Here is a 27,668-nt window from a genome sequence, read left to right on the forward strand (position 1 = left end):
ATGTATTGTTTAAGGCTGCTTTTGCACTACAATAGCAGAGATGAACAACAGCAGCAAAGCTGAATAGTTGTAACATATGGTGCAAAAAGCCAAAATTATTATCTGGCACTTTATAAAAAAAAGTTTTCCAACCCCTAGGAGAGATAACTCAGACAACCCAAAAAAGCTTATCACTGAAGATGATTTTTTTTTAAGTTCTAAGAAGAAATAGTCAATTCATCACAGAGATGTAAAAACACTGGTACTAAAAATATCCATGGAATTTAGCAATTACAAGGTAACTAACTTATGAGCACCTTGATTATAACTACAGTCTCCAACCTATAAATGTTATTATTGCCATTATACTTAACATTCAAACTGGGTTTTCCACCATTTACAGCCACGAATCCTTTCTCATATAGTGTAAAATTAAACAGAAAAGATACCCATGTACAGAAGAATAAAGCTGTATACCCTTACCTTCCACCACAAAGACTAACTCAAAATGGATCAAAGACCTAAACATAAGAGCTAACACTACAAAACTCTTAAAAAGATAGGGGGAAAGCTTCATGACACTGGATTTGGCAATGATTTCTTAGATATGATACCAAAAGCACAGGCAATGAAAAAAAAGTAAAGTGGACATCAAAATGTAAAACCTGTGCATCCAAGGTCACAATCAACAGAATGAAAAGACAACCAACCAATGGAATGGAAAGAATTTACAACTCATGTATCTGATAAGGGGTTAAAATCCAGAAAATATATTCAAACACCTAAAATGCGGTAACAAAAAGACCAAATAATTTGATTTAAAAATTGGACAAAGAACCTGAATAGCATTTCCTCAAAGATACAAAAATGGTCCTCAAGCATATGAAAAAATACTCAATATCACTAATCATTAGAGAAATGCAAATCAGAATCAAAATAAGATCTCTTACACCCATTAAGAGGGCTGTTACCAAAAACAAAAACAAAGGGGTGGCTCAGTTGGTTAAGCACCTGACTCTTGATTTTAGCAGCTCAGGTCCTGATCTCAAGAGTCATGAGTCCAAGCCCCACATTGGTCTTGATGCTGTGCGAGACCACTTAAAAAACAAAACAAAAACAAAAACACAAAAATAACAAGTGTTGGAAAGAAGGTGAAGAAATTGGACCCTTGGGCATTGCTGGTGGGAATGTAAAACAATTCACAGCCACTGAGGAAAACAGTATGATGGTTCTTCAAAAAATTAAACACAGATTTACCATATGATCCAGCAATTCCTATTCTAGGAATACACTCAAAAGAATTCAAAGCAGGAACGCCAACAAATATTTGTACACACATGTTCATAGCATCATTATTCATAACAGCCAAAAGGTGGACCCAAATGTCCAGTAACAGATAGAGATACACAAAATGTGGTATATACATACAACAGAGTAATATTTAGCCTTAAAAAAGGAAGTTCTGAACATGTTCCAACATGTATTACCCTTATATTATGCTAAGTGAAACAAGCCAGTCGCAAAAAAAGAAATACTCTATTTTACTTACGAGGTACCTAGAGTAGTCAAATTCACAGAAACATAAAGTAGAATTGCAGAGGCTGGGAGAAGGAGAAAATGGGGAGTTGCTGTTCATTAGGTATAGCATTTTAGTTTTTCAAGATGAGTAAGTTCTGGAGATTGGTTGCATAATGGTATGAATATACTTAAGGCACCTCAAATGTACACTTAAAATGACCCTTCTAAATATCAGATTCTTAAAAGACAACTATATAACGTCTTCAAAGTCCAGATTCAAATAAGCAGCTAAATCTGATTTACCTATATTTTATATATACAGGATAATGAAATAAACATTTTACCTCATTTTAATCACTTCTACACAATTCAAACAGTAAAAAAATAATTTGGAAATGAAACTACTCAAGGCATTATGAAAGAGCCAAGAGATTAATGAAGTGATCTACACAGCCAACACCATTATCAAGTTATTTTTGTAGTTGTTTAAACAAAATGAGGTCTTTAAATCCTTTTCACTGGAAAGTTTACTATCAAAATATTTAATACAACTGATTTGAACTTTCTTTCCTAAGAGCTTTGTGTTTTACTTGTTAGGTTCTGCTTCATCATTTAATCCAAAAAAAAAAAAAAAAATCTAAAACATTTTAATAGAAAAATCAGGAACAGGGATTGTGATTCTCATTAAGGTGATGAGCCTGAGTTTCTTTACTAGTTAAATGAATCATTCCACATTATTCCTCAACAGTTTACTGTTGGATGTTTACTATAGGGAAAATACTCTACAGGTCTTAAAAATACAATGGTAACAAATATCATCAAACTCTTGTGAAGATTAAATAAGACAGCAGCATATATATACTGAAATGGACACTCAAACAATCCAGGTGTTAAAAATGGAGGCTGGTAGTTTGGGGTTATGATAATTAAGTTAGGAGGACTAGGGGCATGCAGCAGCATTTTAGATATAACAGTATGAAATGAGATTAAAAAAATAGAGCTCTATGGCTCACGAAAAGTACAAAGAAGGAGAAAAATGTCAATAATCAAAAAACAAAACATCAAAAAAGCTAAAATATGCTAATGATAACTACATGAAGTCCAATCCAAACATATCAAGAAAATATAGTTACGTGACATTAAAGAAAAGGTTCTCCTGCTGTCATGGTGTTTACTCTCTAAGTCATCAGGAGAAAAGAGCTAAAAGAGTTAAGGAAAATATTAAAGGCAAGAATCAGAGAGAACTAAAGTAACATTATACTATCCCTCACACCAATTTATAATAGGTTATGGGAACAATAAAAGTAAAAAGAATTTAAATTCTCATAATTAAAGAAACACTTTCTACATGAAGTTTAAAAAATACCCAAAAGTATTCTTTTCTTTAAAGATTTTTATTTATTTGAAAGAGAGCGAGTGAGAGAGCAAGAGAGAAAGCACAATTGGGGAGAGGGGCAGAGGGAGAAGGAGAAACAGACTCCCTAGGGAGCAGGGAGCCCAGCAGACGAGGGGCTCAATCCCAGGACCCTTAACTGACTGAGCCACCCAGGTGCCCCCAAAAGTATTCTTAATGTCTCAAGAAGGAAATGAAAATAAATAGGGCTTCTTGAAAGGTTTTTTCTCCTTAATTAAAAAAATTTTCTTGGGCACCTGGGTGGCTCAGTTGGTTAAGCAACTGCCTTCGGCTCAGGTCATGATCCCAGACTCCCGGGATCGAGTCCCGCATCGGGCTCCCTGCTCGGCAAGGAGCCTGCTTCTCCCTCTGGCCCTCCCCCATCTCATGTACTCTCTCTCTCTCATTCTCGCTCTCTCAAATAAATAAATACATCTTTAAAAAAAATTTTTTTTTCTCAAAAGGAAGAAGGACTTCTAAGGTGTTAACCTTTTTTTTCCCAACCTATTCTTATCTTTATGGAAAACATCCAACTAGACTTAAATTTATGAAGTACATAATAATTTACATTTTAATCAAATTTCTGTTAACTGTAACATAATAAACAGATATGTTAGTTATAAATATTGTTATATAGTTTTTAAATAATTTATTATTGTCTCCAGTAAAATACTCAAGACCCAAAGAAGTCTCTGTGGTACTAGGCACTGGTGATAGGAAAAAAAAAATCCTCAATAGAGAATTATTCATTCTCCCTATGCTGAAGCAGCATGATGTACTAGCAAGAGCCTAGACTCTGCAGCTAGTCTGAATCCAGCTAACTTTCTTCACCTCTCTGTAACTGTTTCCTAGTCTTTAAAATAATACTGACATCTCACTGGGTTTTTATGAAAACAAAACGTATTAGTATGTGTAAAAGCACTAGAACAGTACCAACACATTAAATGCTATATAAGTGTTCAGTAAATACAAAAAAAAGTGCTTGCTATGTGCCATGCACTGTTCTAGAAGCTAGGAATAAGCAACACACAGAACAAACAAAAATCTCTTTCCTTTGTGAAGTTTACATTTTATTTTTTTTTAAGATTGTATTTATTTATTTGAGAGAGAGAGAGAGAGAGCACAGGAAAGATGGAGCAGCAGAGGCAGAGGGAGAAGCAGGGTCCCCACTGAGCAGGGAGCCTGAGGCTGGGCTCAATCCCAGGACCCCAGGATCATGACCTGAGTCAAAGACAGACACTTCACCAACTGAGCCACCCCAGGCACCCCATGAAGTTTACATTTTAGTAAGTAGGTGATGATATTCTAGAATTAACCAGCACAATTATTTAGCCAATAAATCATCCAATACATGACACCTGGATATATGTATTCAGGCAAGCTCAGTGACTACTGGGGATTGACAGGAATGAACGAATTTCCACAGGATCTAATTCTATGAAGAAAGTTCATCTAAACCCCAAAATATGGGGAACAGTTCTTCCTGCCTCTATCCAGATGGCACTATTAGGGTTTACTACATTAAGCAGCTGATCAAAAACTCAGAAGAGACCAAAGCAGTAGAGTTAAACAACGGCTAACCAAAGAATAAAAGTAATCTCTACTTTAGGGGCACCTGGGTGGCTCAGTCAGTTAAGTGTGGACTCTTGGTTCGACTCAGGTCATGATTCCAGGGTCATGAGACTAAGCCCCGCTAGGGCTCAGTGCTCAGCGGGGAGTCTTGCTTGAGAGTCTCTCTCCATCTGCCCCGCCACCGCCCCCCACCGCATTCTCTCTAAAATAAATAAATAAATCCAGAAAAATAATAAAAATTAAAGTAACCTCCACTTCCATCAAATCAGTACTAAGAAGGGGCGTCTGGGTGGCTCAGTTGTTAAGCGTCTGCCTTCAGCTCAGGTCATGATCCTAGGGTCCTGGGATGGAGCCCTACATCGGGCTCCCTGCTCAGTGGGAAGCCTGCTTCTCCCTCTCCGGCTCCCCCTGTTTGTGTTCCCTCTCTCGCTGTGTCTCTCTCTGTCAAATAAATAAATAAAATCTTAAAAAAAGAAAAATCAGTACTAAGAAGAGCTCCCTGGATTCTTGTGAAACTAAACAAAGTGACAAACAGAAAATTCTGATAAAGCGGCATGAGAAAGTAAAGACTAATTAGAAAATAAAAACTGGTTTTATTTGGATTATTCTGTATATCTAAGCCTACCCTAAATATCTGGGACAGCTCTCAGTAGAACAACCTCATCACAATGATGTACATGACAAAAACTCTAGTATGGATAGAAAGCAGTACTTTGTCAAAGGTTCAGCATATGACCAGAGATCCTAATTTCTATTTTTTTTTTTTAAGATTTATTTATTTGACAGAGAGAGCGCACAAGCAGGGGGAGCAGTATAGGGTGAGGATGAAGCAGACTTCTTGCTGAGCAAGGAGCCCAACGTGGGGGGCTCATTCCCAGAACCCTGGGATTACAACCTGAGCTGAAGGCAGCCACTTAACCGACTGAGCCACCCAGGAGCTCCCAGAGATCCTAATTTCTTAACTAAACTGAAATACAGATTATTCAATTATTTATTCGTTCAAGTTATAGTCACTCAGCTCTAGAAGGACCAGCTATGTTGGCCAGGCTTGGCATTGGTACAGAACATAAGATCAAAAGGAATTTGGAGATTTCTGTTCTGGTTAAAATAAAAGTAGCTATCAGGCTTCTGTCGTCCAATCTATTTCTCTTCCAGTATACCACACTGCCACATTTGAACCAAAAGGGAATGGTCTGGGGTGGAAGTAGAGGAATATAATTTCATAGAGCAATCTCTATGATGGAACTTAATACTGTAATTATCTTTACCAGGAAAAAATAAAATGGGACACCTGGGTGGCACAGTCGGTTAAGCATCCAACTCTTGGGTTTCAGCTCAGGTTGTGATCTCAGGGTCCTGGGATCAATCTCTGCATCGGGCTCCACGCTCAGTGTGGAGTCTGTTTGGCACTGTCTCTCTCTGCCCCTGCCCCCCTCCCCCGCCCTCTCTCTCTCTCAAATAAATAAATCTTACAAAATAAATAAATAAAATGATACATACCTATCATTTCAGCTTCTTTTACTAAACAAATTTTAATCTCTGTCATTCAAACAGTGTAAGTTTATTAAAAGAAAGACCAATTTCAGGTTTTTATGCCTGCAAACCAAAAAGCATTTTACCAAGTAACCTGAAGTCATCATATACCATCAATTAAAATAGACATGATTTCAATTATCTGTCTCCAAACATGACTGAATAGATGCTTTATTGTCTATTTATTCCCATCCTCAAACCACTACTAAAATCATTATCAAAACCAAAAATCAAGATAAAGTTAAACCAGAACCATCAAAACAGACAAAAGAAGGGGAAAAAGAGAATAAACTGAAGGTACTAAAGACTGACAAATTTAATCTTACAACATATCTAAAATGTAAATGTATAACATTCTGAATATAGTTATTATTTAGGAGAAAAAAAAGGCTGCCTCACTAGGAAAGATACTGTCTTCTGTAGTAGCAAAAACAGGAGGGAGTTAACCAAAAGAATTATTCACATTAAAGAAAAGGAAATAAACAAGGCAAACTTCTTCCCTTTGGACAAACAGATACTATAAAGAGCAGCTGATAATTCAATCATCCACTAAGTATTCAGCCAAAGGAACAAATCTCAACGTAGAGGGAGGGAAGGGAGTAGTGGTTTCAAGCTACACGTGCTTCATCCCAATTCTTCCTTACTGGAATTTCTCAACACGTTCCAATAATCCTGCCTTTGTTGAAAATCACTACATTGGAGAGCCACTGTTAAAATGGAAATGTGCCAAATTTCTTTAGTGTGCTGGGACAGAAGAAAGATGCAAATCACTGATCGAGAGCATCTATACATAAAAAAGCCTACTTTCTCACTACAAAATTATATTTTCTGTATCATGTAATTGTGGGGTCTAGTCATCCTTGCTTCAGTGAAGTGGTGTTCTAAACATCAATTTTGACAAGTAAGTGAAAATTATAATGGTTATCAGTCACAAAACAGAAAGGCAAAGAAATCTGCGATTTGATTAGTTCTGTTACTCTAGTTCAATCTTGGCCTTCCTGAAACTCTTGAGTCCAGAGATATTCTAGATAGTTAAAATACTTCAGATTGGGGCACCTGGGTGGCTCAGTCATTAAGCATGGCCTTCGGCTCAGGTCATGGTCCCAGAGTCCTGGGATCAAGCCCTGCATCCGGCTCCCTGCTCAGCGGGAGGTCTGCTTCTCCCTCTCCCACTCCCCTTGCTTGTGTTCCCTCTCACTGTGTCTCTATCTGTCAAATAAATAAAATGTTAAAAAAAAAACTTCAGATTGAAGTTCACCTTATAAATCACCAATTTTTATTTTATAATTTGTGACAGAATTTTCTTTCGGAGTATATCATCTTCTTTGCTTAAGAACAAGTGTTTTAAACTATAAAAATAATATACAATCATTGAAAAACCTTCAGTAATTCAAAAGTCTAAGTAAAAAGTGTTTTAAGTTTCTTCCCTTAGCAACCCCTCACTCCCATTCCCCAGGGATAACCACTGTAAAATAGTTTGGGGTGTATTCTAGATCCCTTCAGAATACATACAATTTTTATATATAACTGTATACACAAACTTGAATGAACAAGAAGGAGATCTTGCTATACATTCAGTTCTAAAACTTGCTTTTTACACTGAGGGACTGAATAGCCTTTTAAGTTTACCCTGCTACACCTGATTTGTTTAAACTGTATATTCCATAGTATTTTTCATCATACCCTTACTGACAAAGTACTTTTAGGTTGGAAACATTGTTTTCATCCATTTTTTATAATATGTTAAACTTTTCCTTTATTGTCACTTCATACTGCCATCACTGCATTGTCTATTTCTTCTCCTCACTTCCACTGAAAAACTTGGAAACTTGGCGCACCTGGGTGGCACAGTTGGTTAAGCGATGACTTTTATTTTCAGCTCAGGCCCTGACCTCAGGGCTGTGAGATCGAGCCGTGTCAGGCTCCACACTCAGCGCGGAGCTGGCTTGAGATTCTCTCTCTCTCTACCCCTCAAGCACCATTTTTATTAAGTTCTAGCAAGAACTGTCAAATTGTAGTCTAACAATGATTTTCCACTTGAACAAAATCTTAAGATAAATTCCATTTGTTTTAAGGCTAAAATTTTCCCTTAAAAACCCTTATCTTCTAACACCTACTCCAACATCACTTTCATCAGTGAAATATATCTGATTTTTGACAGAAACGCAGCTCAACACACTTGGATTTCCAAGTTATAGAAACTCTAAAGATCTGAGAAACTGAAGAAATCGTCAGTGCTTTCAAAAGATTACTAAAGCAAAAAAGTTACAGGGAAAAACTATTACTCAGGTATTTCTTTTTCCTAGCATTTTGCTTCCTGATTTTAGGATTTTAAGATGTTTCTGGAATGATGTCTGTTCATGATCTAGCTAGCCAATATTCCTTGTGGTACTAGCAATGATTTAATTAAATTGATCATTTAAAAAATCAGTTACCTAATTCAATCTGATTCTGACCCAAAAAACCCTACAGAATTTACATTTATCTAATACTCAACTACTTAAAAATGTAATTTCATTTCTGAAAACTGAAAAAACTTTAACTTACCTCAATTGTTTCGCATAGTTCTGTTCAATTTCTATCCTCTCCTTAACAAATTTGGCATATCTTTCCAAGAAGTCAATTCCCCATTGTGTATGCTTGTCTAAGCTGTCGAACTGATCCTAGAAAAAGAAGGTAAAAACACATTGAAAAGTCTAAAACTTTATCCACAAATATTTTAATCAGCTTCAGATATTTATTTAGAGAGGCAATGAGGTAAAAAAGGAAAAAAATCTAGGCTCTTCTGGTCTCTACCCACCTCATCCTTTAAGATCTACAGAGAAATACGTTATAAATGCTAAATTTCTTAAAATGCTAAACTTCTTAGCATAATTCACACTACTTTATGTCTAAATGCCTTATATATATGTGTTTTCCCCTGGATGCAACACCCTCCCCTGGTTACCTTTTTACAATTTTCTCTTACTCCTCCTTTGAGATTTAGTTCAGGCACTATGACTTCCAGAAAATGGCCCTAAATTCTCAGACTGTCTGGGTCTCCAAGGCTCCCAAAAGTTACTATATTTTAAGTTTTTATTTAAATTCCAATTAGTTAACAATGTAATTATTAGTTTCAGTTATACAGTACAGTGATTCAACACTTCCATACAACATACAGTGCTCTTCACAAGTGTGCTCCTTAATCCTCATCACCTGTTTCACCCATCCCCCACTCACCTCCCTTCTGGAACACATCAGTTTGTTCTCTGTGGTTAAGAGTCTGTTTCTAGGTTTGCCTCTCTCTCCCTCCTTTTTCCCCGTTGTTTTGTTTCTTAAATTCCAAATGAGTGAAATCATATGATATCTTTCTCTGACTTATTTCACTTAGAATACTCTCTGGTTGTTGCAAATGACAAGATTTCATTCTTTTTTATGGCTGTGTGTGTGTGTGTGTGTGTGTGTGTGTGTGTATACACATCTTCTTTACCCATTTATCAATCAATGAACACCTGGGCTGTTTCCATAATTTGGCTATTGTAGATAATGCTGCTATAAACATCAGGTTGCATGTATCCTTTTGAATTAGTATTTTTGTATTCTTTGGGTAAATACCTAGTAGCGTGATCGCTGGATCGTAGAATAGTTCTATTTTTAACTTTTTGAGGAACCTTCATACCGTTTTCCACAGTGTCTGCACCAGTTTGCATTCCCACCAACACTGCAAGAGGGTTCAAGGTTCCCTTTTCTCCACATCCTCGCCAACACCTGTTGTTTCTTGTGTTGTTGATATTAGCCATTCTGACAGGTATGAGGTGATAACCACAGTTTTGATTTGCATTTCCCTGATAATCAGTGATTTTAAGCAACTTTTCATGTTTCTGTTAGCCATCTGTAGTTCTTTTTTGAAAAAATATCTATTCATGTCTTTGCCCATTTTTTTCATTGGATTATTCATTTTTGGGGTGTTGAGATTTCTAAGTTCTTCATCTATTTTGGATACTAACCGTTTATGGGATATGTCATTTACAAATATCTGCTCCCATTCCATGGGTTGCATTTTAGTTTTGTTGACGGTTTCCTTTGCTGTGCAGAAGTTAAAAAATTATTATCTTATTTACTTGCCATACTCTATTGAGGGCAGAAACCACCTATTATTCAACTCTGAACTCCGAAGGCATAAGCACCATGCCTGGCAACGTAGCAGGCACCCAATGAAGCTAAATAAAATCAAATATACCTGGGTTCAAATTCTGCCCAGATGTGGGTAAGTTACCAAGGTTCTCTAAACTCTGTCCATCTTAAAATGGGAGTCCCAACACACACCTCAATAGAGTTATGGTGATGTTACTAAGTGTTCTACAATGCAGTAAGCATGATACTAATACATCACAAAGTATCATTGTCCTGAAGAACTCTTTCAATCCTCAAATGATACTCCTTTCTACCTGTTGCCTAAGAAACCATCATTTCCTATCCTTCAAGAATAATCTCCAGGATTGACGAATAACTTGGTGCTTTCTCCCTCTCCCATAACAAAAGTCTATAATGTTGATAAAATGTTCAAAAATCATCCCTTTCTATTACCTCTAATTGTTCTTTTTCTAAATCACCCACAGTTTAACAGGATTCGTTATTTACAAATAATCATCTCCAACTCTTTGCCTTTTATCCCTTTCCCTACCTTAAATAATTTTAAAATTCTACTGGTAAAGGTAAATTCTACCTAAACAGCAGAAATAGAATTCATCTGGTTATCATAGTTTGGTATTAGTACTGTAATTCTATTCTTTCACGCAACTTTTTCATTATCATTTGACTTCTAAAGTAGACTTGAAAACAGCAAGAGAATGCACTGCCCAGTGAACTTAACTGGCATATTATTAATATTTCCTAGTATAAATTAAACTCCCTTTCAAACTAAAACTCTCAACAAAATACATTCCCCCAAAAAGGAACAGTCTGAAAGCTAAAGCAATCACACTTCATTTTCCCAAAATGCTTCAAAGGCTTCTTCCCACCAGTTTCTTCATCAAATTTTACATTAATACTTCTTTATCTTCTAGATAAAATCTTCAATTTTTTAAAATTACAGACCCTTATCAGTAAAAATCTAAATATCCCCATATGTGTTTATTTATAAATTATGTAATTGTGAAACCCATAAAAATAGAAATCTTAAAAAATGAAAATGAGGTAAATATTAGTTTTAAATAGTTTTTAAAACTTATTTAACAAACAAAAGTCATTGGGCTTTGACTTTTTAAAATATTAACAATTTTAGTGAGATCCATGAATTAAATATGCTTCATTATTTCTAAAATCTTGGTATAATACTTAATGGCGGGGCACCTGGGTGGCTCAACTGGATTCTTGATTTCAGCTCATTGTCATGATCTCAGGTTGTGAGATCAAGCCCTGAGTGAGGCTCCAAGCTCAGTGAAGAGTCTGCTTCTCCCTCTCCCTCCCCCTTTGCCCTCACCCCACTTGCCCACACATGCACTCACACACACTCTCTCTCTAAAATAAGTAAATAAAATCTTAAAAAAACAAAAAAAAAATTTAATGGCAAAGAAATCTAAACCCTTGGTTCCAAACTGTGGCATTTAGTTTTTAGGGGCTGTCATAGTTGTAGAAACAAAAAACACCTCACAAAGATCTAAAGATCTAAGTGGGAAAAAAATCACTACTGACAATACTTTCCAAATCCTTTTTCAATCTCATTCACTAATATGCAACGGTTTGTGTTAAAATTTGGCTAATAAAGGTTCTTGATGTTAGTCTGTTATTTTTACAAACTAATCAGAAAGCACTGCATCTCTATATTTTTAACACGTATGTTCAAACTGCACTGAAACTGTGATGTAATTTTGTGTGTCAATTTGGCTAGGCCACGTTGCCCATATATTTGGCCAAATATTATCCTGGATGTTTCTGTGAAGGCATTTTTTAGATGAGATTAATATTTAAATTGGTGAATTTATAATAAAACATTACCCTCTGTAATGTGGGTGGGTCTCATCCAATCAGTTGAAGGCCTTAACAGAACAAAGACTGACCTTTATCCTGCAAGAACAGATACTGCCAGCACACTGCCTTTGGGCTAGAACTGCAACTGGAACTCTTCCCTGGGCCTACCTTGCAGAGTCTGGACTTGCCAAACCTTTAAAATCATGAGACTGAATTCCTTATAAACCAATCTCTCTTATTTTCTCTACACACACACAGACACACACACACACACCTGTTGGTACTACAGATAAAATATTTGCAGGTACACACATTTTCAGCAACAAAATTATGTAATGATGGAAGCATCCCCAAACATTCATCATCAAAATGCTTTCTCCACAGCTCAAACTTCTTTGGAAAAGTAGCTATTCACTCACTATTAAAATGTTCCTTATCTTGAAGGAACAGATTAAATCTTCTCAAAAATACTTGCTAAGAAAGCATATTACTAACCACCACTTATTAAAGAAATGGTAGCGGGTGCCTGGGTGACTCAGTCGGTTAAGCGTCTGCCTTTGCCTCAGGCCATGATCCCAGGGCCCTGGGACCAAGTCCCACATGAGGCTCCCTGCTCAGGGATGAGAGTCTGTTTATCCCTCTCCTCTCTGCCCCTCCCCCCTGCTTGTGCTCTCTTTCTCACTCTAATAAATAAATAAAATCTTAAAAAAAAAAAAGAAAAAAGAAATGGTCAACAAATTTGAAATACCCAGGAGATGAATAACAAACCTGTGTGAAACAAAGATTTTCAGTGGTCCCTCCCCATTTCATTTGGAGATACTGTAAAAAGTCTATCTACTGTATTATAAAGGCATTATTTTTATAAATAATGACCATTTTTATAAATGACCATAATAAAAATATGCTGTAATATTCTGTGAACTTCTGGCTTCACTTTTTTTGCTTACCAATAAATGATGAAGTGAATAAATTGCAACCATATCCCAATTTCCTTTTTAAAATTCCAGTCAGTGCACTGCTGTATCACTGGTTATATGATTTCTTCATAAAACACTGTTCAAATCATTTACTATTAAGATTAAATCTTCAGGGGCGCCTTGGTGGCTCAGTCGTTAAGCGGCTGACTTCGGCTCAGATCATGATCCCAGAGTCCTGGGATCGAGCCCTGCATCGGGCTCCCTGCTCAGCAGGAAGCCTGCTTCTCCCTCTCCCACTCCCCCTGCTTGTGTTCCCTCTCTGTGTCTCTCTGTCAAATAAATAAACAAAATCTTAAAAAAAAAAAAAGATTAAGTCCTCAACACATCTTCCCTTTAGCAGGTCACAAGTAGTTCTAAATACACTTTATTATTGAAACAATCTAAAAACATACACTGAAATATTAGAAACATCTATACCTTAATCAAACTGTATAGCCATGCTTTCAGAATATAATTTTTTCTAAAATATTTCTTTAGGAGTATTTCCTATGAGCCTTCTCACAGTATTTGTTGAGATCATTAGTTTGTCACCATGTTGTTTTACATATATTATATCACTATTTTTACCACAAAAGGAAGAGCAACTGTATTTCTAATAGCATGCTTTTACCACTAAGTCTGAAATCTGAAGAGGATTCCAGTACACTCATGTTCATAGCAGCATTATTCACAATAACCAAAAGGTGAAAACAACCTACATGTCCATTAACAGATAATGAATAAACAAATCGTGGTGTATACATACAGTGGAATATTACTCAACCTTTAAAAGGATATTCTGACACTATAACACAGATGAGCCTTGAAGACATTATGCTAAGTGAAATAATCCAGTCAGAACAAATACTGTGATTCCATTTATATGAAGTACTTAGAGTAGTCAAATACATAGACACAGAAAATAGAAATGTGGTTACAATGGGCTGAGGGGAGAATGGAGAGTTACTGTTTAATGAGTAGAGTTTCATTTGGGAAGATGAAAAAAGTTCTGGAGATGGAGGGTGGTGATGACTGTATAACACCATGAATATACTTAATGTCAATAAACTGTACATTTAAAATGGTAAATGTTATCTGTATTTTACCACAATAAAAGGAAGGAGGCTTCCAAACATTTATCAGCAAATTCAGTGAAATTTAGTATACTCTTGATCATGTGACATTAAATATCACTAAGAAACTGCAGAGGTCACAATGTGTATTCTTATTTTTCAAACTCTTGCTTATTCTGATGGCTTCATGTTATTATCTGATTATCGTAAGACACAAAATACATTCAGGGCAAGCTTCATTACTAACAGTAACAGATCAGTAGCCATATTTCAAATAATCTCATTATGGGAAACCACATCTAGTCCATATGATTATGATACAGCCACTGTATCTTTTCTCTTTAATAAACACTGTTAATAACCATTGTTTATATTTGTTCTCAAAAGTATTAGGAAGAGAAGCATCAGCCATGTCATTTCTTACTGTTTGCCTATGCTCATGTAGTATTATATTTAACCCACAATTTCTTTATAGGAAACTTTAAGTCAAAGACAAAATTCCAGTGTCAATTCATATTTAAAATACTAGTAAAGTGTTACAGTTCTTCTTTTTCATTTTTATTTTTTTAAAGATTTTATCAAATTTGTCAAATAAATATATTTGACAGAGAGAGAGACAGCAAGAGAGGGAACACAAGCAGGGGGAGTGGGAGAAGGAGAAGCAGGCTCCCTGCTGATCAGGGAGCCTGATGCAGGGGCTCGATCCCAGGACCCTGAGATCATGACCTGAGCCAAAGGCAGACACTTAACGACAGAGCCACCCTAGTTGGGCTAGCCCCTAGTTCTTCTTTTGTAGGTAACATATATAAGTAGAAATTCTAAGCTCTTTTCTCATCTCAGTGGATCATCTTGTGTGCTCTACTTTGAAGACCCTTGCTTTAAAGTATGCATTATCATCTGACCAATATCAAGTCCTCCCTAATCTACTATATGGTCTTACTGCTTTTTGTGATCTTTACCTTCTCTTGTATCCACATAGAATTCTACTTTTCTATTTTAGTTAATCACCTTCCAAATTAAATTAAGAATACTGGTCCAAATTTATATATACCCCAGGTCTCTTTCAAGCTCTTTGATTCTCAAAGAAAAATTAAATCTAAAGAACTTCATATCTAAGACCTATGTCAAACTGTTTAAAAAGTTAAATGTCATTCCTATTTCCTCCAATACTCAAAATAATTTATGTTATAATTCCACTGAACAGAATCTTAGACTATATATATTAACTCACCAAAAGGTATTTTTAGAGTTGGTCGCCATAACAAATGTATTAAAGCCCAATCAGAATATTAAAGTATAGTAAAATTTTATTTTTCAGCTACTGAAGGTTAAGTTACAACCTATAAAATCTCTTTTGATAAAATTTTTAATCTTATTTTTTAAATATTCAAAAATATCACTGGACACAACTGTACAAGTAAAAAATTAGCCAAATAATTGAGTTAATTATATTTAACTAAGATTTTCATATACCTATTAAGTAAATAGATCCCAAATAAAGGCCAGCTAAAAAAACATACCAATCAGCATTAAAAGGCAGGATAAGGCAAGATATACATGTTTGAAAGTAAAACAAAGGTCTCTGTTTTTTAACTACTTTGGGGGAAAAAATCTGAATTGAAAAAAAGTACATCTGAAAGACAGAAGTCTTAAAATAGAGAATTTTAAGTACTATTACATATACACCCATATTATAAATGATTATTTGCCTCAGTCAATCCACGAACTATAAATAAAAATTTATGTCAAATATATACTTAATGTTATGACACTTAAAATGCAGAAGAAACACTTTATTTTAAAGATAAATTTTATTTAATCCATTGAATAACGTATCTGGGTTTTCAACTAGATATATTAATTACAATACGTTTAAAAACAGTATAAATACCGTATACTCCAAACAAATATAAAAGCTGATGCCCAGAATGCTTAAGTGATTTGCCCATAGCTGGCTAGCAATCAAAATGGGGCTAGAAAGATTATCTTCTAAAATCATTGCCAGTCTTATATTAATAACCAAATGAGTAACTGTTAATGAATATTATTACTAAAAATGATGCATTTCTTTCACCAGGAAAGAAATAGATGGTTTGAAAAAAAATTCTGGGTCATTGGGGAGCTTTGAGCACCATGAAAGGAACAAATTAAAAAAATCCCAAAGTTAGAAACTGCCTAACACAAACACACATTGAATATTTAAACCCTCTTTACAAGATCCCTGGTAAGTTGTTCAGCCTTTTTGAGCAGTCATATCATTAGTGGTCAGAACAATTCCAAAAGCATGAGAGAACATGGCTGGACATCGAGGAATGCTTTTTACTAACACAAAATAAAGTAGAAAACTCTTAAATCAAAAAATAAGAATCAATCATAAAGTCTTATGTATTCATAGGTAAAACCCTCTAATCTCTTTGGTTTCAAAGCCTGAGATCACATTTTTCCCCAGTCCATGCCAGCAAATACCTTGGACTATATATGTGGAAAATGTCAGGAAATGCTTAAAGCAAACTAAAGAAGTGAAATTAAGCAGTATTCCGAAACCACCTATGGATTACAAATAAATAATATTCAGTTATCAAAATAGGCAATTTATCTTTATTCCCCCATTCTCCCTACCTTTAGCATTGCTCCTATTTCTATGGATTTACTCTAGATTACTAGCAGAGTCCAACTTCTTCCATTTCCTTGCCTTCATTAACCCCTCACTTCCTTTTCCAACACATTCGTTCTTACACAGCTTCTGTGAAATGTGCTCTCTCCCCTCAGTGGTATGCCCTAATTAAATGTTATCTCATATTTAAATTCAAGAAAGCTATTACTTTTTGTTTCCTCTGTTTCCTTCAGGTATTGTTTTTTAATTCTGTAAAATGTTTAGTTATTTTACCTTTTCATTTGGGAACACAAGGAAAATATTCTAAATTAAAGTTGGCATCAACACCAACTAAATGTCCACACTATTCAGCATAAATCAAATGAATTATATGTTGCTCCAAGGTTCTACTGGTTCTACTGTATAGTGATGTGTGATAATAAATACTAAATTTACTCAGTCACCTTTTATCTATAAAATTATATCTTTAATGCAATTTAACTAAAAATAAGTATTTTATGTATCACAAAATGTTGTAATTTTTTTCAGAAGTCACTATTTTATATTCAATCCTTGTTTTCCCAATTACTTTGACACAGCCTTGCATCCAAATGAAGTCCCAGTAAAGTACTTTTGGTAAAGCACCAAGGGTCACAACTATTTATTAAAAAAAAAAAAAAAAAAAAAAAAAACTTTCTTCACTAAAAACCAGAATAATGACTTTGCTGTCCTAGTTTGGGCTTACTCTTATGGCTCTGATTTTCTGCCAAAGTTTCTCCAGCACTTCTGAATACCAAAGTACTACCAAAAACATTTTTAAGATCTAACACAACTGACTTTTCTCATTCTTGGATTCATACAAACTAGAAACTTTTTTTTTAAGTCTCATGGAGCTAAAAAATCAATTCATAATTCAGAGTCAACAACATCTACCCCCAAAGTAAACAGGGATACTTTAAAGTAAATGACTTAATTATTTGGATTTGTTTCCTTGTGGGTTTTTTTTTTAATATTTATTTGAGTGAGAGAGAGCAAGTGGTGGGGAAAGGGAGAGGGGGAGAGAGAGAGAGAAAAATCCTCAAGCAGACTCCCACTGAGCAAGGAGCCTGATGCGGGGCTCAATCTCAGGACCCCAAGAACATGACCTGAGCCGAAATCAAGAGTTAGCCACTCAACCCACTGAGCTACCACCCAGGTGCCCCCGTTCTTTAAAAAATAGATGTAAACTTGTATATTTGGAAAACTTACCTATTACGTTTTAATTTTCAATTAAATTTTAAATTAAGCTCTCAGTGACTTCAAAATCTATACAGATAATATTTCCAATACCCTACTGCACATTATTTTACTTCTCTTCTCATGACTTTCTCTTCCACTCTATCTCAGCAACTCATTCCAATGGTCATCCCCATTGTTATTAGCAATAACTACAACATCTCCTCCTCCAATAAATTTCAAGACTCTCATTCTCAGATGGCTAACCCTGTCTGCCAACTCACAAACTCCCACAAACCCCAAGGCCAGTAACTTTTTTTTTTTTTTTTTAAGTAAGCTCTACACCCAACATGGGGCTTGAACTCATGACCCGGAAATCAAGAATCACATGTTCTACTGAGCCAGCCAGGCGCCCCAGGGTGAGTAACTTTTGACCCCACAGAGACCTCAATCCACTGATCCTGACAAATCCCCCTCCTGTCTGCATTTCCATCTTGACACAGCTTGGATTCCATAAGCCATCACTGTAATCACTCCATGCAAATAGCCTATACTGTCTTTGCCCTCTCTTGCTTTGTCAAATTTCAACCCTGGTTTTATACTTAACCTTTACCAACCCTTCCTCATGCTGCTGGAAAAAGGTGGGGTGGGAAGGAAGGAAGGACAGGCAGAAGAACCAACCAACCAACCAACCAACCACACTGACTGGTCACATTTTGAAATGTGTGCTTATCAACCCAAAAGGCTTAAATACTACTTAGCCTGAACCCATTCCCCAGCCCATTATCCCAGCCAACTATCTTATACACTTTCAGTTTAAATTCACACCACTTTCTATCCATTTCACTCTCAGTCAATAACCTTGCTTCCTACCTGAATGAAAGACAAAATCAGAAGATAATTCCTCATTCTCCAACTCTATTTTTACCATGAACACCTACGTGCTTTTATTCTGCCCTCCTGCTTACTACTTTAGATACACCATCCATAGTCTTAGTACTTCAGCCTACCTGAAGAATCAGTGCGATTTCAGGTGTAGTTGTTAAAATGTTTAAGACCCTGAGCCTGCATATGATTGATGTATTCCAGGAAGAGTAAGAAGCTGAATAAACAAGCTACAGATGAATGAAGAGGGAAAAGAGTAGACGTTAAAATGGGAAGTGTATGGGGTCAGAATGCAGATTGCACAAGCCTTATCTTCCATCATAAGGACGTTGGCTTTAACACTGATTGAGATGAAAACACATTGGTGGTTCTTGAGCATAAGCCTAACATGACCTGACTCAGATTATTAAACAGATCACTCTGGCTTCTATGTTGATTTAAAAAAAAAAGATTCTGGGCAAGGGAGACTTTTGGACAAGGCTACTGCAATAACCATACCAGAGATCAGGTTAGCTTGGACCAAGGTGGAAGAGCAGAGTGAAAAGTGGTAAGATTTTGGATATATTCTGAAGGCAGTGGCAACAAAATTTCCTGACATTTTCAGTGTGGGCTGTGAAAGAGAGACATCAATTTTGAGCGCCATGACCTAGAAGGATAAATTTGCTTTGAACTAAACAGGCAATTAAGTAAACAAGTCTGGTCAAGGGGAAGACAAAAGTTTTGGTTTTAGGCAGTTAAGTTTGTGATATCCTTAGATATCCAAGATATGTTGAATAGGCAGTTAAACACCTTTATCTGGAATTCAACAGAAGTGGTCCTCATGAAGATACATGGTAAGACATGATCCTGAATTCAAAAAGACTGACGTCATACCATGCATCTCTTCCAACCACAATGCTATGAAACTATTGACCACAAGAAAAAATCTGGAAAGAACACAAATATAGATAGGTTGAATAACATGCTACTAAACAATGAATGGGTCAACCAAGTTATCAGGAAGAAATAAAAAAATACATGGAGACAAATGAAAATGAAAACACAACATTCCAAATCTTTGAGATGCTGCAAAAGCTGTTCTAAGAGGTAAATTTAGAGCAATACAGGCCTACCTCAAGAAGTGAGAAAAATCTCAAACAACCTAACCTTACACCTAAAGGGGCTAGACAATGAACAAACAAAATCTAAAACCAGTAAAAGGAAAGAAATAATAAAGATTAAGAAAAGGAATAAATGATATAGTAACTGAAAGAACAAAGAGATCAATGAAACCAGCAGCTGGTTCTCTGAAAAGATCAACAAGATAGATAAATCTTTTGCCAGACTCATCAAAGAAAAAAAAGAAAGAACTCAAATTATACACAACACAAAATCAGAAATGAAAGAGAAGAAATAACAACACAAATGCAAAGGATTAGAAGAGAATATTAAAAATTTATGCCAGCAAATTAAACAAGCTAGAAAAAAATGGATAAATTCCTAGAAACATATAATCTCCCAAAACTAAATCAGGAAGAAACAAAAAATTTGAACAGAACAATTACCACCAATGAAATTGAATCGGTAATCAAAAAACTCCCATCCAGGACCAGATGGTTTCACAGGTAAATTCTAACAAACATTTAAAGAAGAGTTAATACCTGTTCTTCTCAAACTATTCCAAAAAAATAGAAGAGGAAAGAAGTCTTCCGAATTTATTCTATGAAGACAGCATTACCCTGATAACAAAACCAGATAAAGACACTACCGAAAAAAGAGAACTATGGGCCAATATCTCTGATGAAGATAGATGCGAAAAACCTCAACAAACTATTACCAAACCAAATCCAACAAATATATTTAAAAAATCATTCACCACGATCAAGTGCAATTTATTTCCTGGGGTGCAAGGGTGGTTCAGTATTTGCAAACCAATCAACATGATACATGCACGTCAGAATAAAGGATAAAAACCATACAATCATCTCAGTAGATGGCAGAAAAAACATTTGACAAAGTATAATACCCATTCATGATAAAAAACCCTCAACAAAGGTTTAGAGAGAACGTATCTCAACATAATAAAGGCCACATATGAAAAACCCACAGCTAATATCATAATTGATGGTGGAAAACTGAGGGTTTTTCCCCTAAGATCAGGAACAAGACATAGATGTCCACTCTCACCACTTTTATTCAACATAGTACTGGAAGTCCTAGCCACAGCAATCAGACAAGAAAAAAGAATAAAAGACATCCATATTGGCAAGGAAAAAGTAAAACTGTCAACATTTGCAGATGACAGGATACCACATATAAAAAACCCTAAAGACTCCACCAAAAACCTACTAGAACTGAAAAATGAATTCATTAAGGTCTCAATATACAAAATGAATATACACAAATCCATTAATTTCTATACACTAATAATGAAGCAGCAGAAAAAACAACAAAAAAAATTTCCATTTACAGTTGTACCAAAAATAACAAAAAACCTAGGAATAAGCTTAACCAGGGAGGTAAAAGACCTGTACTCTGGAAATTATAAAACACTGATGAAAGAAATTGAAGATGACACAAATGGAAAAATATTCCATGCTTTATAGTAATGCCTTTAATATAATAATGTTAAAATGTCCATTAATGCAATCCCTATCAAAATACCAACAGCTTTTTTCACAGAGTTGTAACAAATAATTCTAAAATTTGTATGGAACCACAAAAGACCCTGAATAGCCAAAGCAATTTTGAAAAAGAACAAAACTGAAGTATCAAAATTTCAGACTTCAAGTTATATTACAAAGCTGTAGTAATCAAACAGTGTGGTACTGGCACAAAAACAGACCCACAGATAACAGAACAGAGAGCCCAGAAATATACCCACAATTATATAATGTCAATTAATCTTTAGGAGTTGGCAAGACTATGCAACAGGAAAAAGCCTCTTCAACAAATGGTTTGGAAAAACTGGTTAGCTACATGCAAAATAATGAAACTGGACCACTTATTTCCACCATACACAAATATAAACTCAAAATGGAATAAAGACCTAAATGTGAGACCTGAAACCATAAAAATCCTTGAAGAGAGCACAAGCAAAAATTTCTCTGACACTGGCCACAGCAACTTCTTTCTAATATGTCTCCTGAGACAAGGGAAACAAAATTTAAAATATACTCTTGGGACTATATCAAAATAAAAAGCTTCTGCACAGTGAAGGAAACAAGGAAACTAAAAGGCAACCTACTGAATGAGAAAAGATATTTGCAAATGATGTATCTGACAGAGTTAGTATCCAAAAATATATAGAGAACTTATACAAAACCAAAAATCAAATAATCCAACTAAAAATAGGCAGAAGACATGAACAGACATTTCTCCAAAGAAGATGTCCAGATGGCCAACAGACACATGAAAAGATGCTCAACGGCACTCATCATCAGGGAAATGTAAATCAAAGCCACAAATGAGTTATCACCTCACACCTATCAAAATGGCTAAAATCAAAACACAAAAATAAGTGTTGGTGAGGACGTGGAGAAAAAGGAACCCTAGTGCACCACTGGTGGGAATGCAAACCAGTACAGCCACTGTGAAAAACTGTATGGAGGTTCCTCAAAAAATTAAAGATAGAATTACCATATGACCCAGTAATTCTACTTTGAGTATTTACCCAAAGAATACAAAAACACTAATTTGAAAAGATACATGCACCCTTATGTTTATTGCAGCATTACTTGCAACAGCCAAATTATGGAGGCAGCCCAACTATCCACTGATAGATGAAAGGATAAAGAAGATGTGATATGCACGTGCACGTGCACACACACGGGAATATTATTCAGTCTTAAAAAAGAATGAAATTTTGCCATCTGCAACAACATGGATGAATTTAGAGGGTATAATGCCAAATGAAGTAAGTCAGTGAAAGACAAATACTATATGATTTCACTCATACATGGAATTTAAGAAACAAATGAACAAAGAAAAAGAGACACAAACAAAAAACCAGACTCTCTATATTAATATAGAGAACTGATGGTTACCAGAGGGGAGGTAGGTGAAGGCAACGGGTAAAATAGGTGAAGCTCCCTGATAATGAGCTCATCATGATGAGCACTGAGTAACGTATAGAATTGCTGAATCACTATACTGCACACCTGAAAATAATATGCCACTGTATGTTAATTATATCGGAATTAAAATTTAAAAAATTAAAAAGTGGCCATTAGAAAGAAAAATATCCGGTTAACTTCTGAATAGTTCACTATGTACACAAAGGAAGCAAATGATGTAATTCTTTCGTAAGTCACACTCGAAGGGTTTTTTTAAGCTACAAATTTTTTTTTAATTATGTTATGTTAGTCACCATTCAGTACATCATTATAAGCTACAAATTTCTAAAGAACAGCACACACAAAACTTCATACAATATTTTCAGAAAAGTGACAAAATTTTAAAAACCTTAATCTATATGCTTCTAAAATAACCAAATTCAGAAGAGCATGTGACTCTCGATCTCCGGGTCATGAGTCTGAGCCCCACAGTGGGTATAGAGATTACCAAAAAAATAATCTTAAAAAAAAAAACAAGAAATGATAAATAAAATAAATAAAATTCCTCTTTTCTCTGAATACCCAAATCTAAGGTACAGCTTATACAGTACATTTTTTCCAACTATGTATTTTTCTTTTTATTGCAAAATATACCCAACATGCAAAAGAATGTATGCAATGAATATGTAGTTTCTACTACAAAAATACTTTCAGAATTTATTTAATACTAAAATACTAATTTTAATACCAGTATTTATTTATTTTGGCATTTACTTCATTTACCATAGAAACATTAGTTTTAATACCAGTATTTAGAAGTGTTCACAATTTAGCAACTCCTTAAAAAAATTAGGTGAAAAAAAGTCAATGAAACTAAAGCATTTAAAATATAGACTATGGGGGGCACCTGGGTAGCTCGGTTGGTTAAAGGTAGTGAGATCAAGGCCCACGTCCCACTCCATGCATTGTCTGCTTGAGATTCCCTCTCCCTTTCCACCCTCTACCCCTCTTCCCTGCATGCATATGCTCTCTAAAATCTTTTTTAAAAAATTAAAATATAGACTACAAATACATTTTTATAAATATAACACTAAACATCACAAAATGGCAACATTCATAAATATAAATTTACAAAACAGAATGTAAAACACACATGGTTATTTTTAACATAAACTAGCACATTTAATAAAAATATTCTAAAACAAACTGAACAGTACATACACTGATGATCACTTAATTATGACACCTGAAAATAAAATTTCATTTGACTTTTTAAAAGTAATCTTTCATTGAAAGAGCCAATAACATTTTTTTGTTGTGCATATTTTTATGCAGTTTTCCAGCTGCTGATACACTTTCTGCCTGAAGAGAGCAGTGAGGAGATAGCTACAAGCTACCACCACATATTTTCCTATGATGCTTTAATCTTCAAGTAATCTCATCTCTTGAATAGCTTTTGAGAAAATCTTTTGAACTTTTAACAGGAACTAAAACCGTTTTTACTGTTAGAAAGTTACAGTTTTACTTCAAAAAAAATTTGTAGATTGGTCTTTATCTCCTTTAGTTTCATCATGTAGAGATGGAGGTTCCAACACATTTATCTATACAACATTTTTAGTACTTTCATGCTCATATTCTCTGAATTAAATTACAATTATTCTTGCTACAGTTACACTTTATAATGATTTTCATTTTCCTCTTGAAAATTATGTAATTATAGAACTCTGACCTTTGTTTAATCTGAAATTCTAATGTGGAGTACATATGTAACTACCTGGTTACATCTCAAGATGCAAATGATTCAGATTTTTTAGATTCCAAAATAACTGTATTATACTAACAAAAATAGTGGCACATCAGTACATTAAAATAGCACATGATATATCAGACCAAACATCAATACTTCAATAACTATGCAAACAGACTACTAATGTTTCCTGCATTCACTTAAAGCATTTATTCAGCTTTCAGTAGACTACAAGCTCTAAGTGCAGGATCTACTTATAATTCTTTGCATCTCCCACCTAGACTAGGGTGGTTTTTTTTTTTTTTTTTTTAAGATTTTACTTATTTGAGAGAGTGTGCGTGCACAAGTTGGGGGGGGTGGGCAGAGGGAGAGGGACAAGCAGGCTCCCGGATAAGTGCGGAGCCCAATGCGGGGCTCCACACAGGGTTAGATCCCAGGACCCCAAGATCATGACCTGAGCCAAAGTCAGACACTTAATCGGCTGAGCCACCCAGGTGCCCCCCACATACACTAGTATTATTTAGTAGCTCTTGACCCCTGAGCCTCAGGTTCCACACTATAAAACTGGTGCAATTACAGGCTCCAAAGTGAGAACATTAAATGATATAAAGCATTCAACACAGTGCTTGGCACTGGTGTCTATTATTATTCATTTATTCAACAAGTGAACGAGTGCTGAGCTAGGCAGTAGGGACACAATGTGAGCAAAAATATTTAGTAGGAAGGAGAGTTAATAATTAAATAATCACAATTTCTCTTTAACTTCCTTCATTGGCTAGTATTTTCAGAATAATACTCAGAATAATTAAATACTGCAGTGATGGTTAATTTTCAGTGGTCAGATTTGTATATCTGAACGTGCATCAACATACAGGTTTTATGTCTTTAAGCAAACTCAACATATAAATGCCATGTTTACAAGACACTTAAATTACAAGATAACTGTTCTCTGTAGACCTTTAAAATAAATTTTTAAAATACCTTTAAAATGATTCTACTGATCCAAAATAAATTTACATACTATCAGAACATATCTGTTCTATGAAACAATGTTCGAAGCAAGGACTACACCTGTAAATTATCTAACGTCTTCTTTAATTTTACAATTTCTGACAATACCATAGCATCTATATTGATGATCCATCTTCCCACCTGTCCCTCTCATTTCACAGTTCTTTGTAATTTGAGGATCCTACTGACTTTCACTTGCTTCACATTAGCCTCTTGTTTAGCACTGCTCTGCTTCCCAAATCTCAAACTTGAGCCCAGGGTCATTCAGTGGTTACTTAAGGGTAAAACTGAGACTACAGAATAGGATTAACTACTTTTTTTTTTAAGATTTTATTTATTTATTTGACAGAGAGAGCACAAGCAGGGGGAACAGCAGAGGGAGAGGGAGAAGTGGACTCCCCACCGAGCAGGGAGCCCGATGTGGGGCTCGATCCCAGGACCCTGGGATCCTAACCTGAGCTGAAGGCAGATGCTTAACCATCTGAGCCACCCAGGTGCCCCAGGATTAACTGCTTTAAATCTAGTTTTATGTTATACTCTTTTGCCCTGGCTCAGATTCTCTGGTCATCAACTTTCAACCTTGTCCCTGCTACCTTCTATCCTGGACAACTTCCTGCCAATGTTCCTCTACCCTCACACCAATAATACAGTATCAATCCCCTGGAGCAGACATTTTCTCCTCTGTCCTCAGACCAAAGAACATGATTAACAAAAGGTAGAGTCAAGAGCAGAACCAGTCCCTATATATACGCATTCAAATCTTTAATATGAACATTCTCCAGAACAGTACTAAGCATCCCTTTGCATAATCCCCCTTTGATTTCTTGGCTTTCTTCCCCCTGAGTTCATTTTCCTTTTTATCCTAGCCTCTTTCCCTTTCCCCCATTTCAGACTCTTAAATCTAAAATTGTGAGCACAATTTAAGTATGAAATCTAATCACAGATCATATGTCTAGAAGGGATATCAAAGGTCAGCCTATTTACAGATGAGAAAACTGAAGCCGAGATTATGCTATTTGTCCAAGGGAATAGAGCTGAGTAACAGCTGAATTAAGGATACAGGTGTCTTAGTTGTTCCTGTTTTCTTCCTTCAAATTAGTACACTTAGGGGGCACCTGGATGGCTCCGTTCATTGAGCGACTGATTCTTGATTTCAGCTGGTCATGATCTCAGATCACAGGATCAAGCCACATCAGCTCCGTGTAGGGCTCCTCACTCAGAGGATAATCTCCTTGAGAGTCTCTCTCTCCCTCTCCCTTTGCCCCCACCCCCACACTCTCTCTAAAATAAATAAATCTTAAAAAAAAAATTAGTACACTTAAGTAAATGCTCAAAGACTATATTATTTAGAGAGCAAATGGGCTTCCTGGCCCTAATCTAATCTGAAGAATTACTTAGTTGTTGGTATATTCATGGGAATAACTCCAAAGAGTGACCTCATACTATTCTTAGCATATAATTATGGTTTAAGTACTGAGATAATTTAGCTATATCTATATATGCTCTATTATATTTGGAAGAAGGAGAACTGGCCCACACTGAACTTTTATGGCTTATTTTCCTAAATAGTACTGGAAAATCTTAATCTGTAGAATCAACAAATTATAATTGTTAATATTAAAGTAAATTTTTATATGGCACAAAAGTAGTGTACATTAACCTACTCAGAAGAGTCTCTAAGATCCAAAAGCAGGAATATTCAGAAAACATACATGACTTAGCTATTCTTTATTCTTTCTTGTATATAATGCAATTATATTGCTGGTAGGCACTGAATAAAAGGTAAACGGTCAAGTAAATGAATTCTCTTGCATGTTAACATAAAATAGGTACTATTAATACCACTTTAAATTTACATGGCCACCTTGCCCTTTTCATACTGATTCTATAGGATTCTTCAACCTCAAAAAAACTGGCTTATGAGCAGGTGGGGTAGTTAATACTAGCTTTCATTCCCATATACCATCACTGTGCATAGTACTCTGAGTGAATAATACATAACTTCAGACTTTTTAAAAAAAACTTCCTATTAAGATTGATTCTTTTTTACTCCTAAAACAGCACTGGAGTAAACCTTATACTGCACATGAAGATGTACTAACAAGTATTATATCTATGAGATAAATTTAAAGAGGGACTATTAAAATTCTTACCTAGACTTTTAATGTCTACAGCAAAATGACGTCAACAGGAAAGGAATGACTTGTACT

The 27,668-nt window shown here is 35.4% G+C and overlaps 1 protein-coding gene across 1 annotated transcript in view; it reads right to left on the reverse strand.

Annotated features, from left to right (window-relative positions):
- FNBP1L (formin binding protein 1 like) overlaps positions 1-27,668 on the reverse strand; it is a 78,393-nt gene that overhangs the window by 41,774 nt on the left and 8,951 nt on the right. Inside the window, exon 2 of the mRNA XM_088022839.1 lies at positions 8,543-8,658. Within this exon, the coding sequence (XP_087878965.1) occupies positions 8,543-8,658 (116 nt within the window). The remainder of the gene's footprint in view (positions 1-8,542; positions 8,659-27,668) is intronic.

The sequence above is a fragment of the Eumetopias jubatus genome, unplaced genomic scaffold (assembly GCF_037043125.1).
Source record: "Eumetopias jubatus isolate StellerSeaLion01/CBP00866 unplaced genomic scaffold, mEumJub1_p1.0 scaffold_4, whole genome shotgun sequence".
NCBI lineage: Eukaryota > Metazoa > Chordata > Mammalia > Carnivora > Otariidae > Eumetopias > Eumetopias jubatus.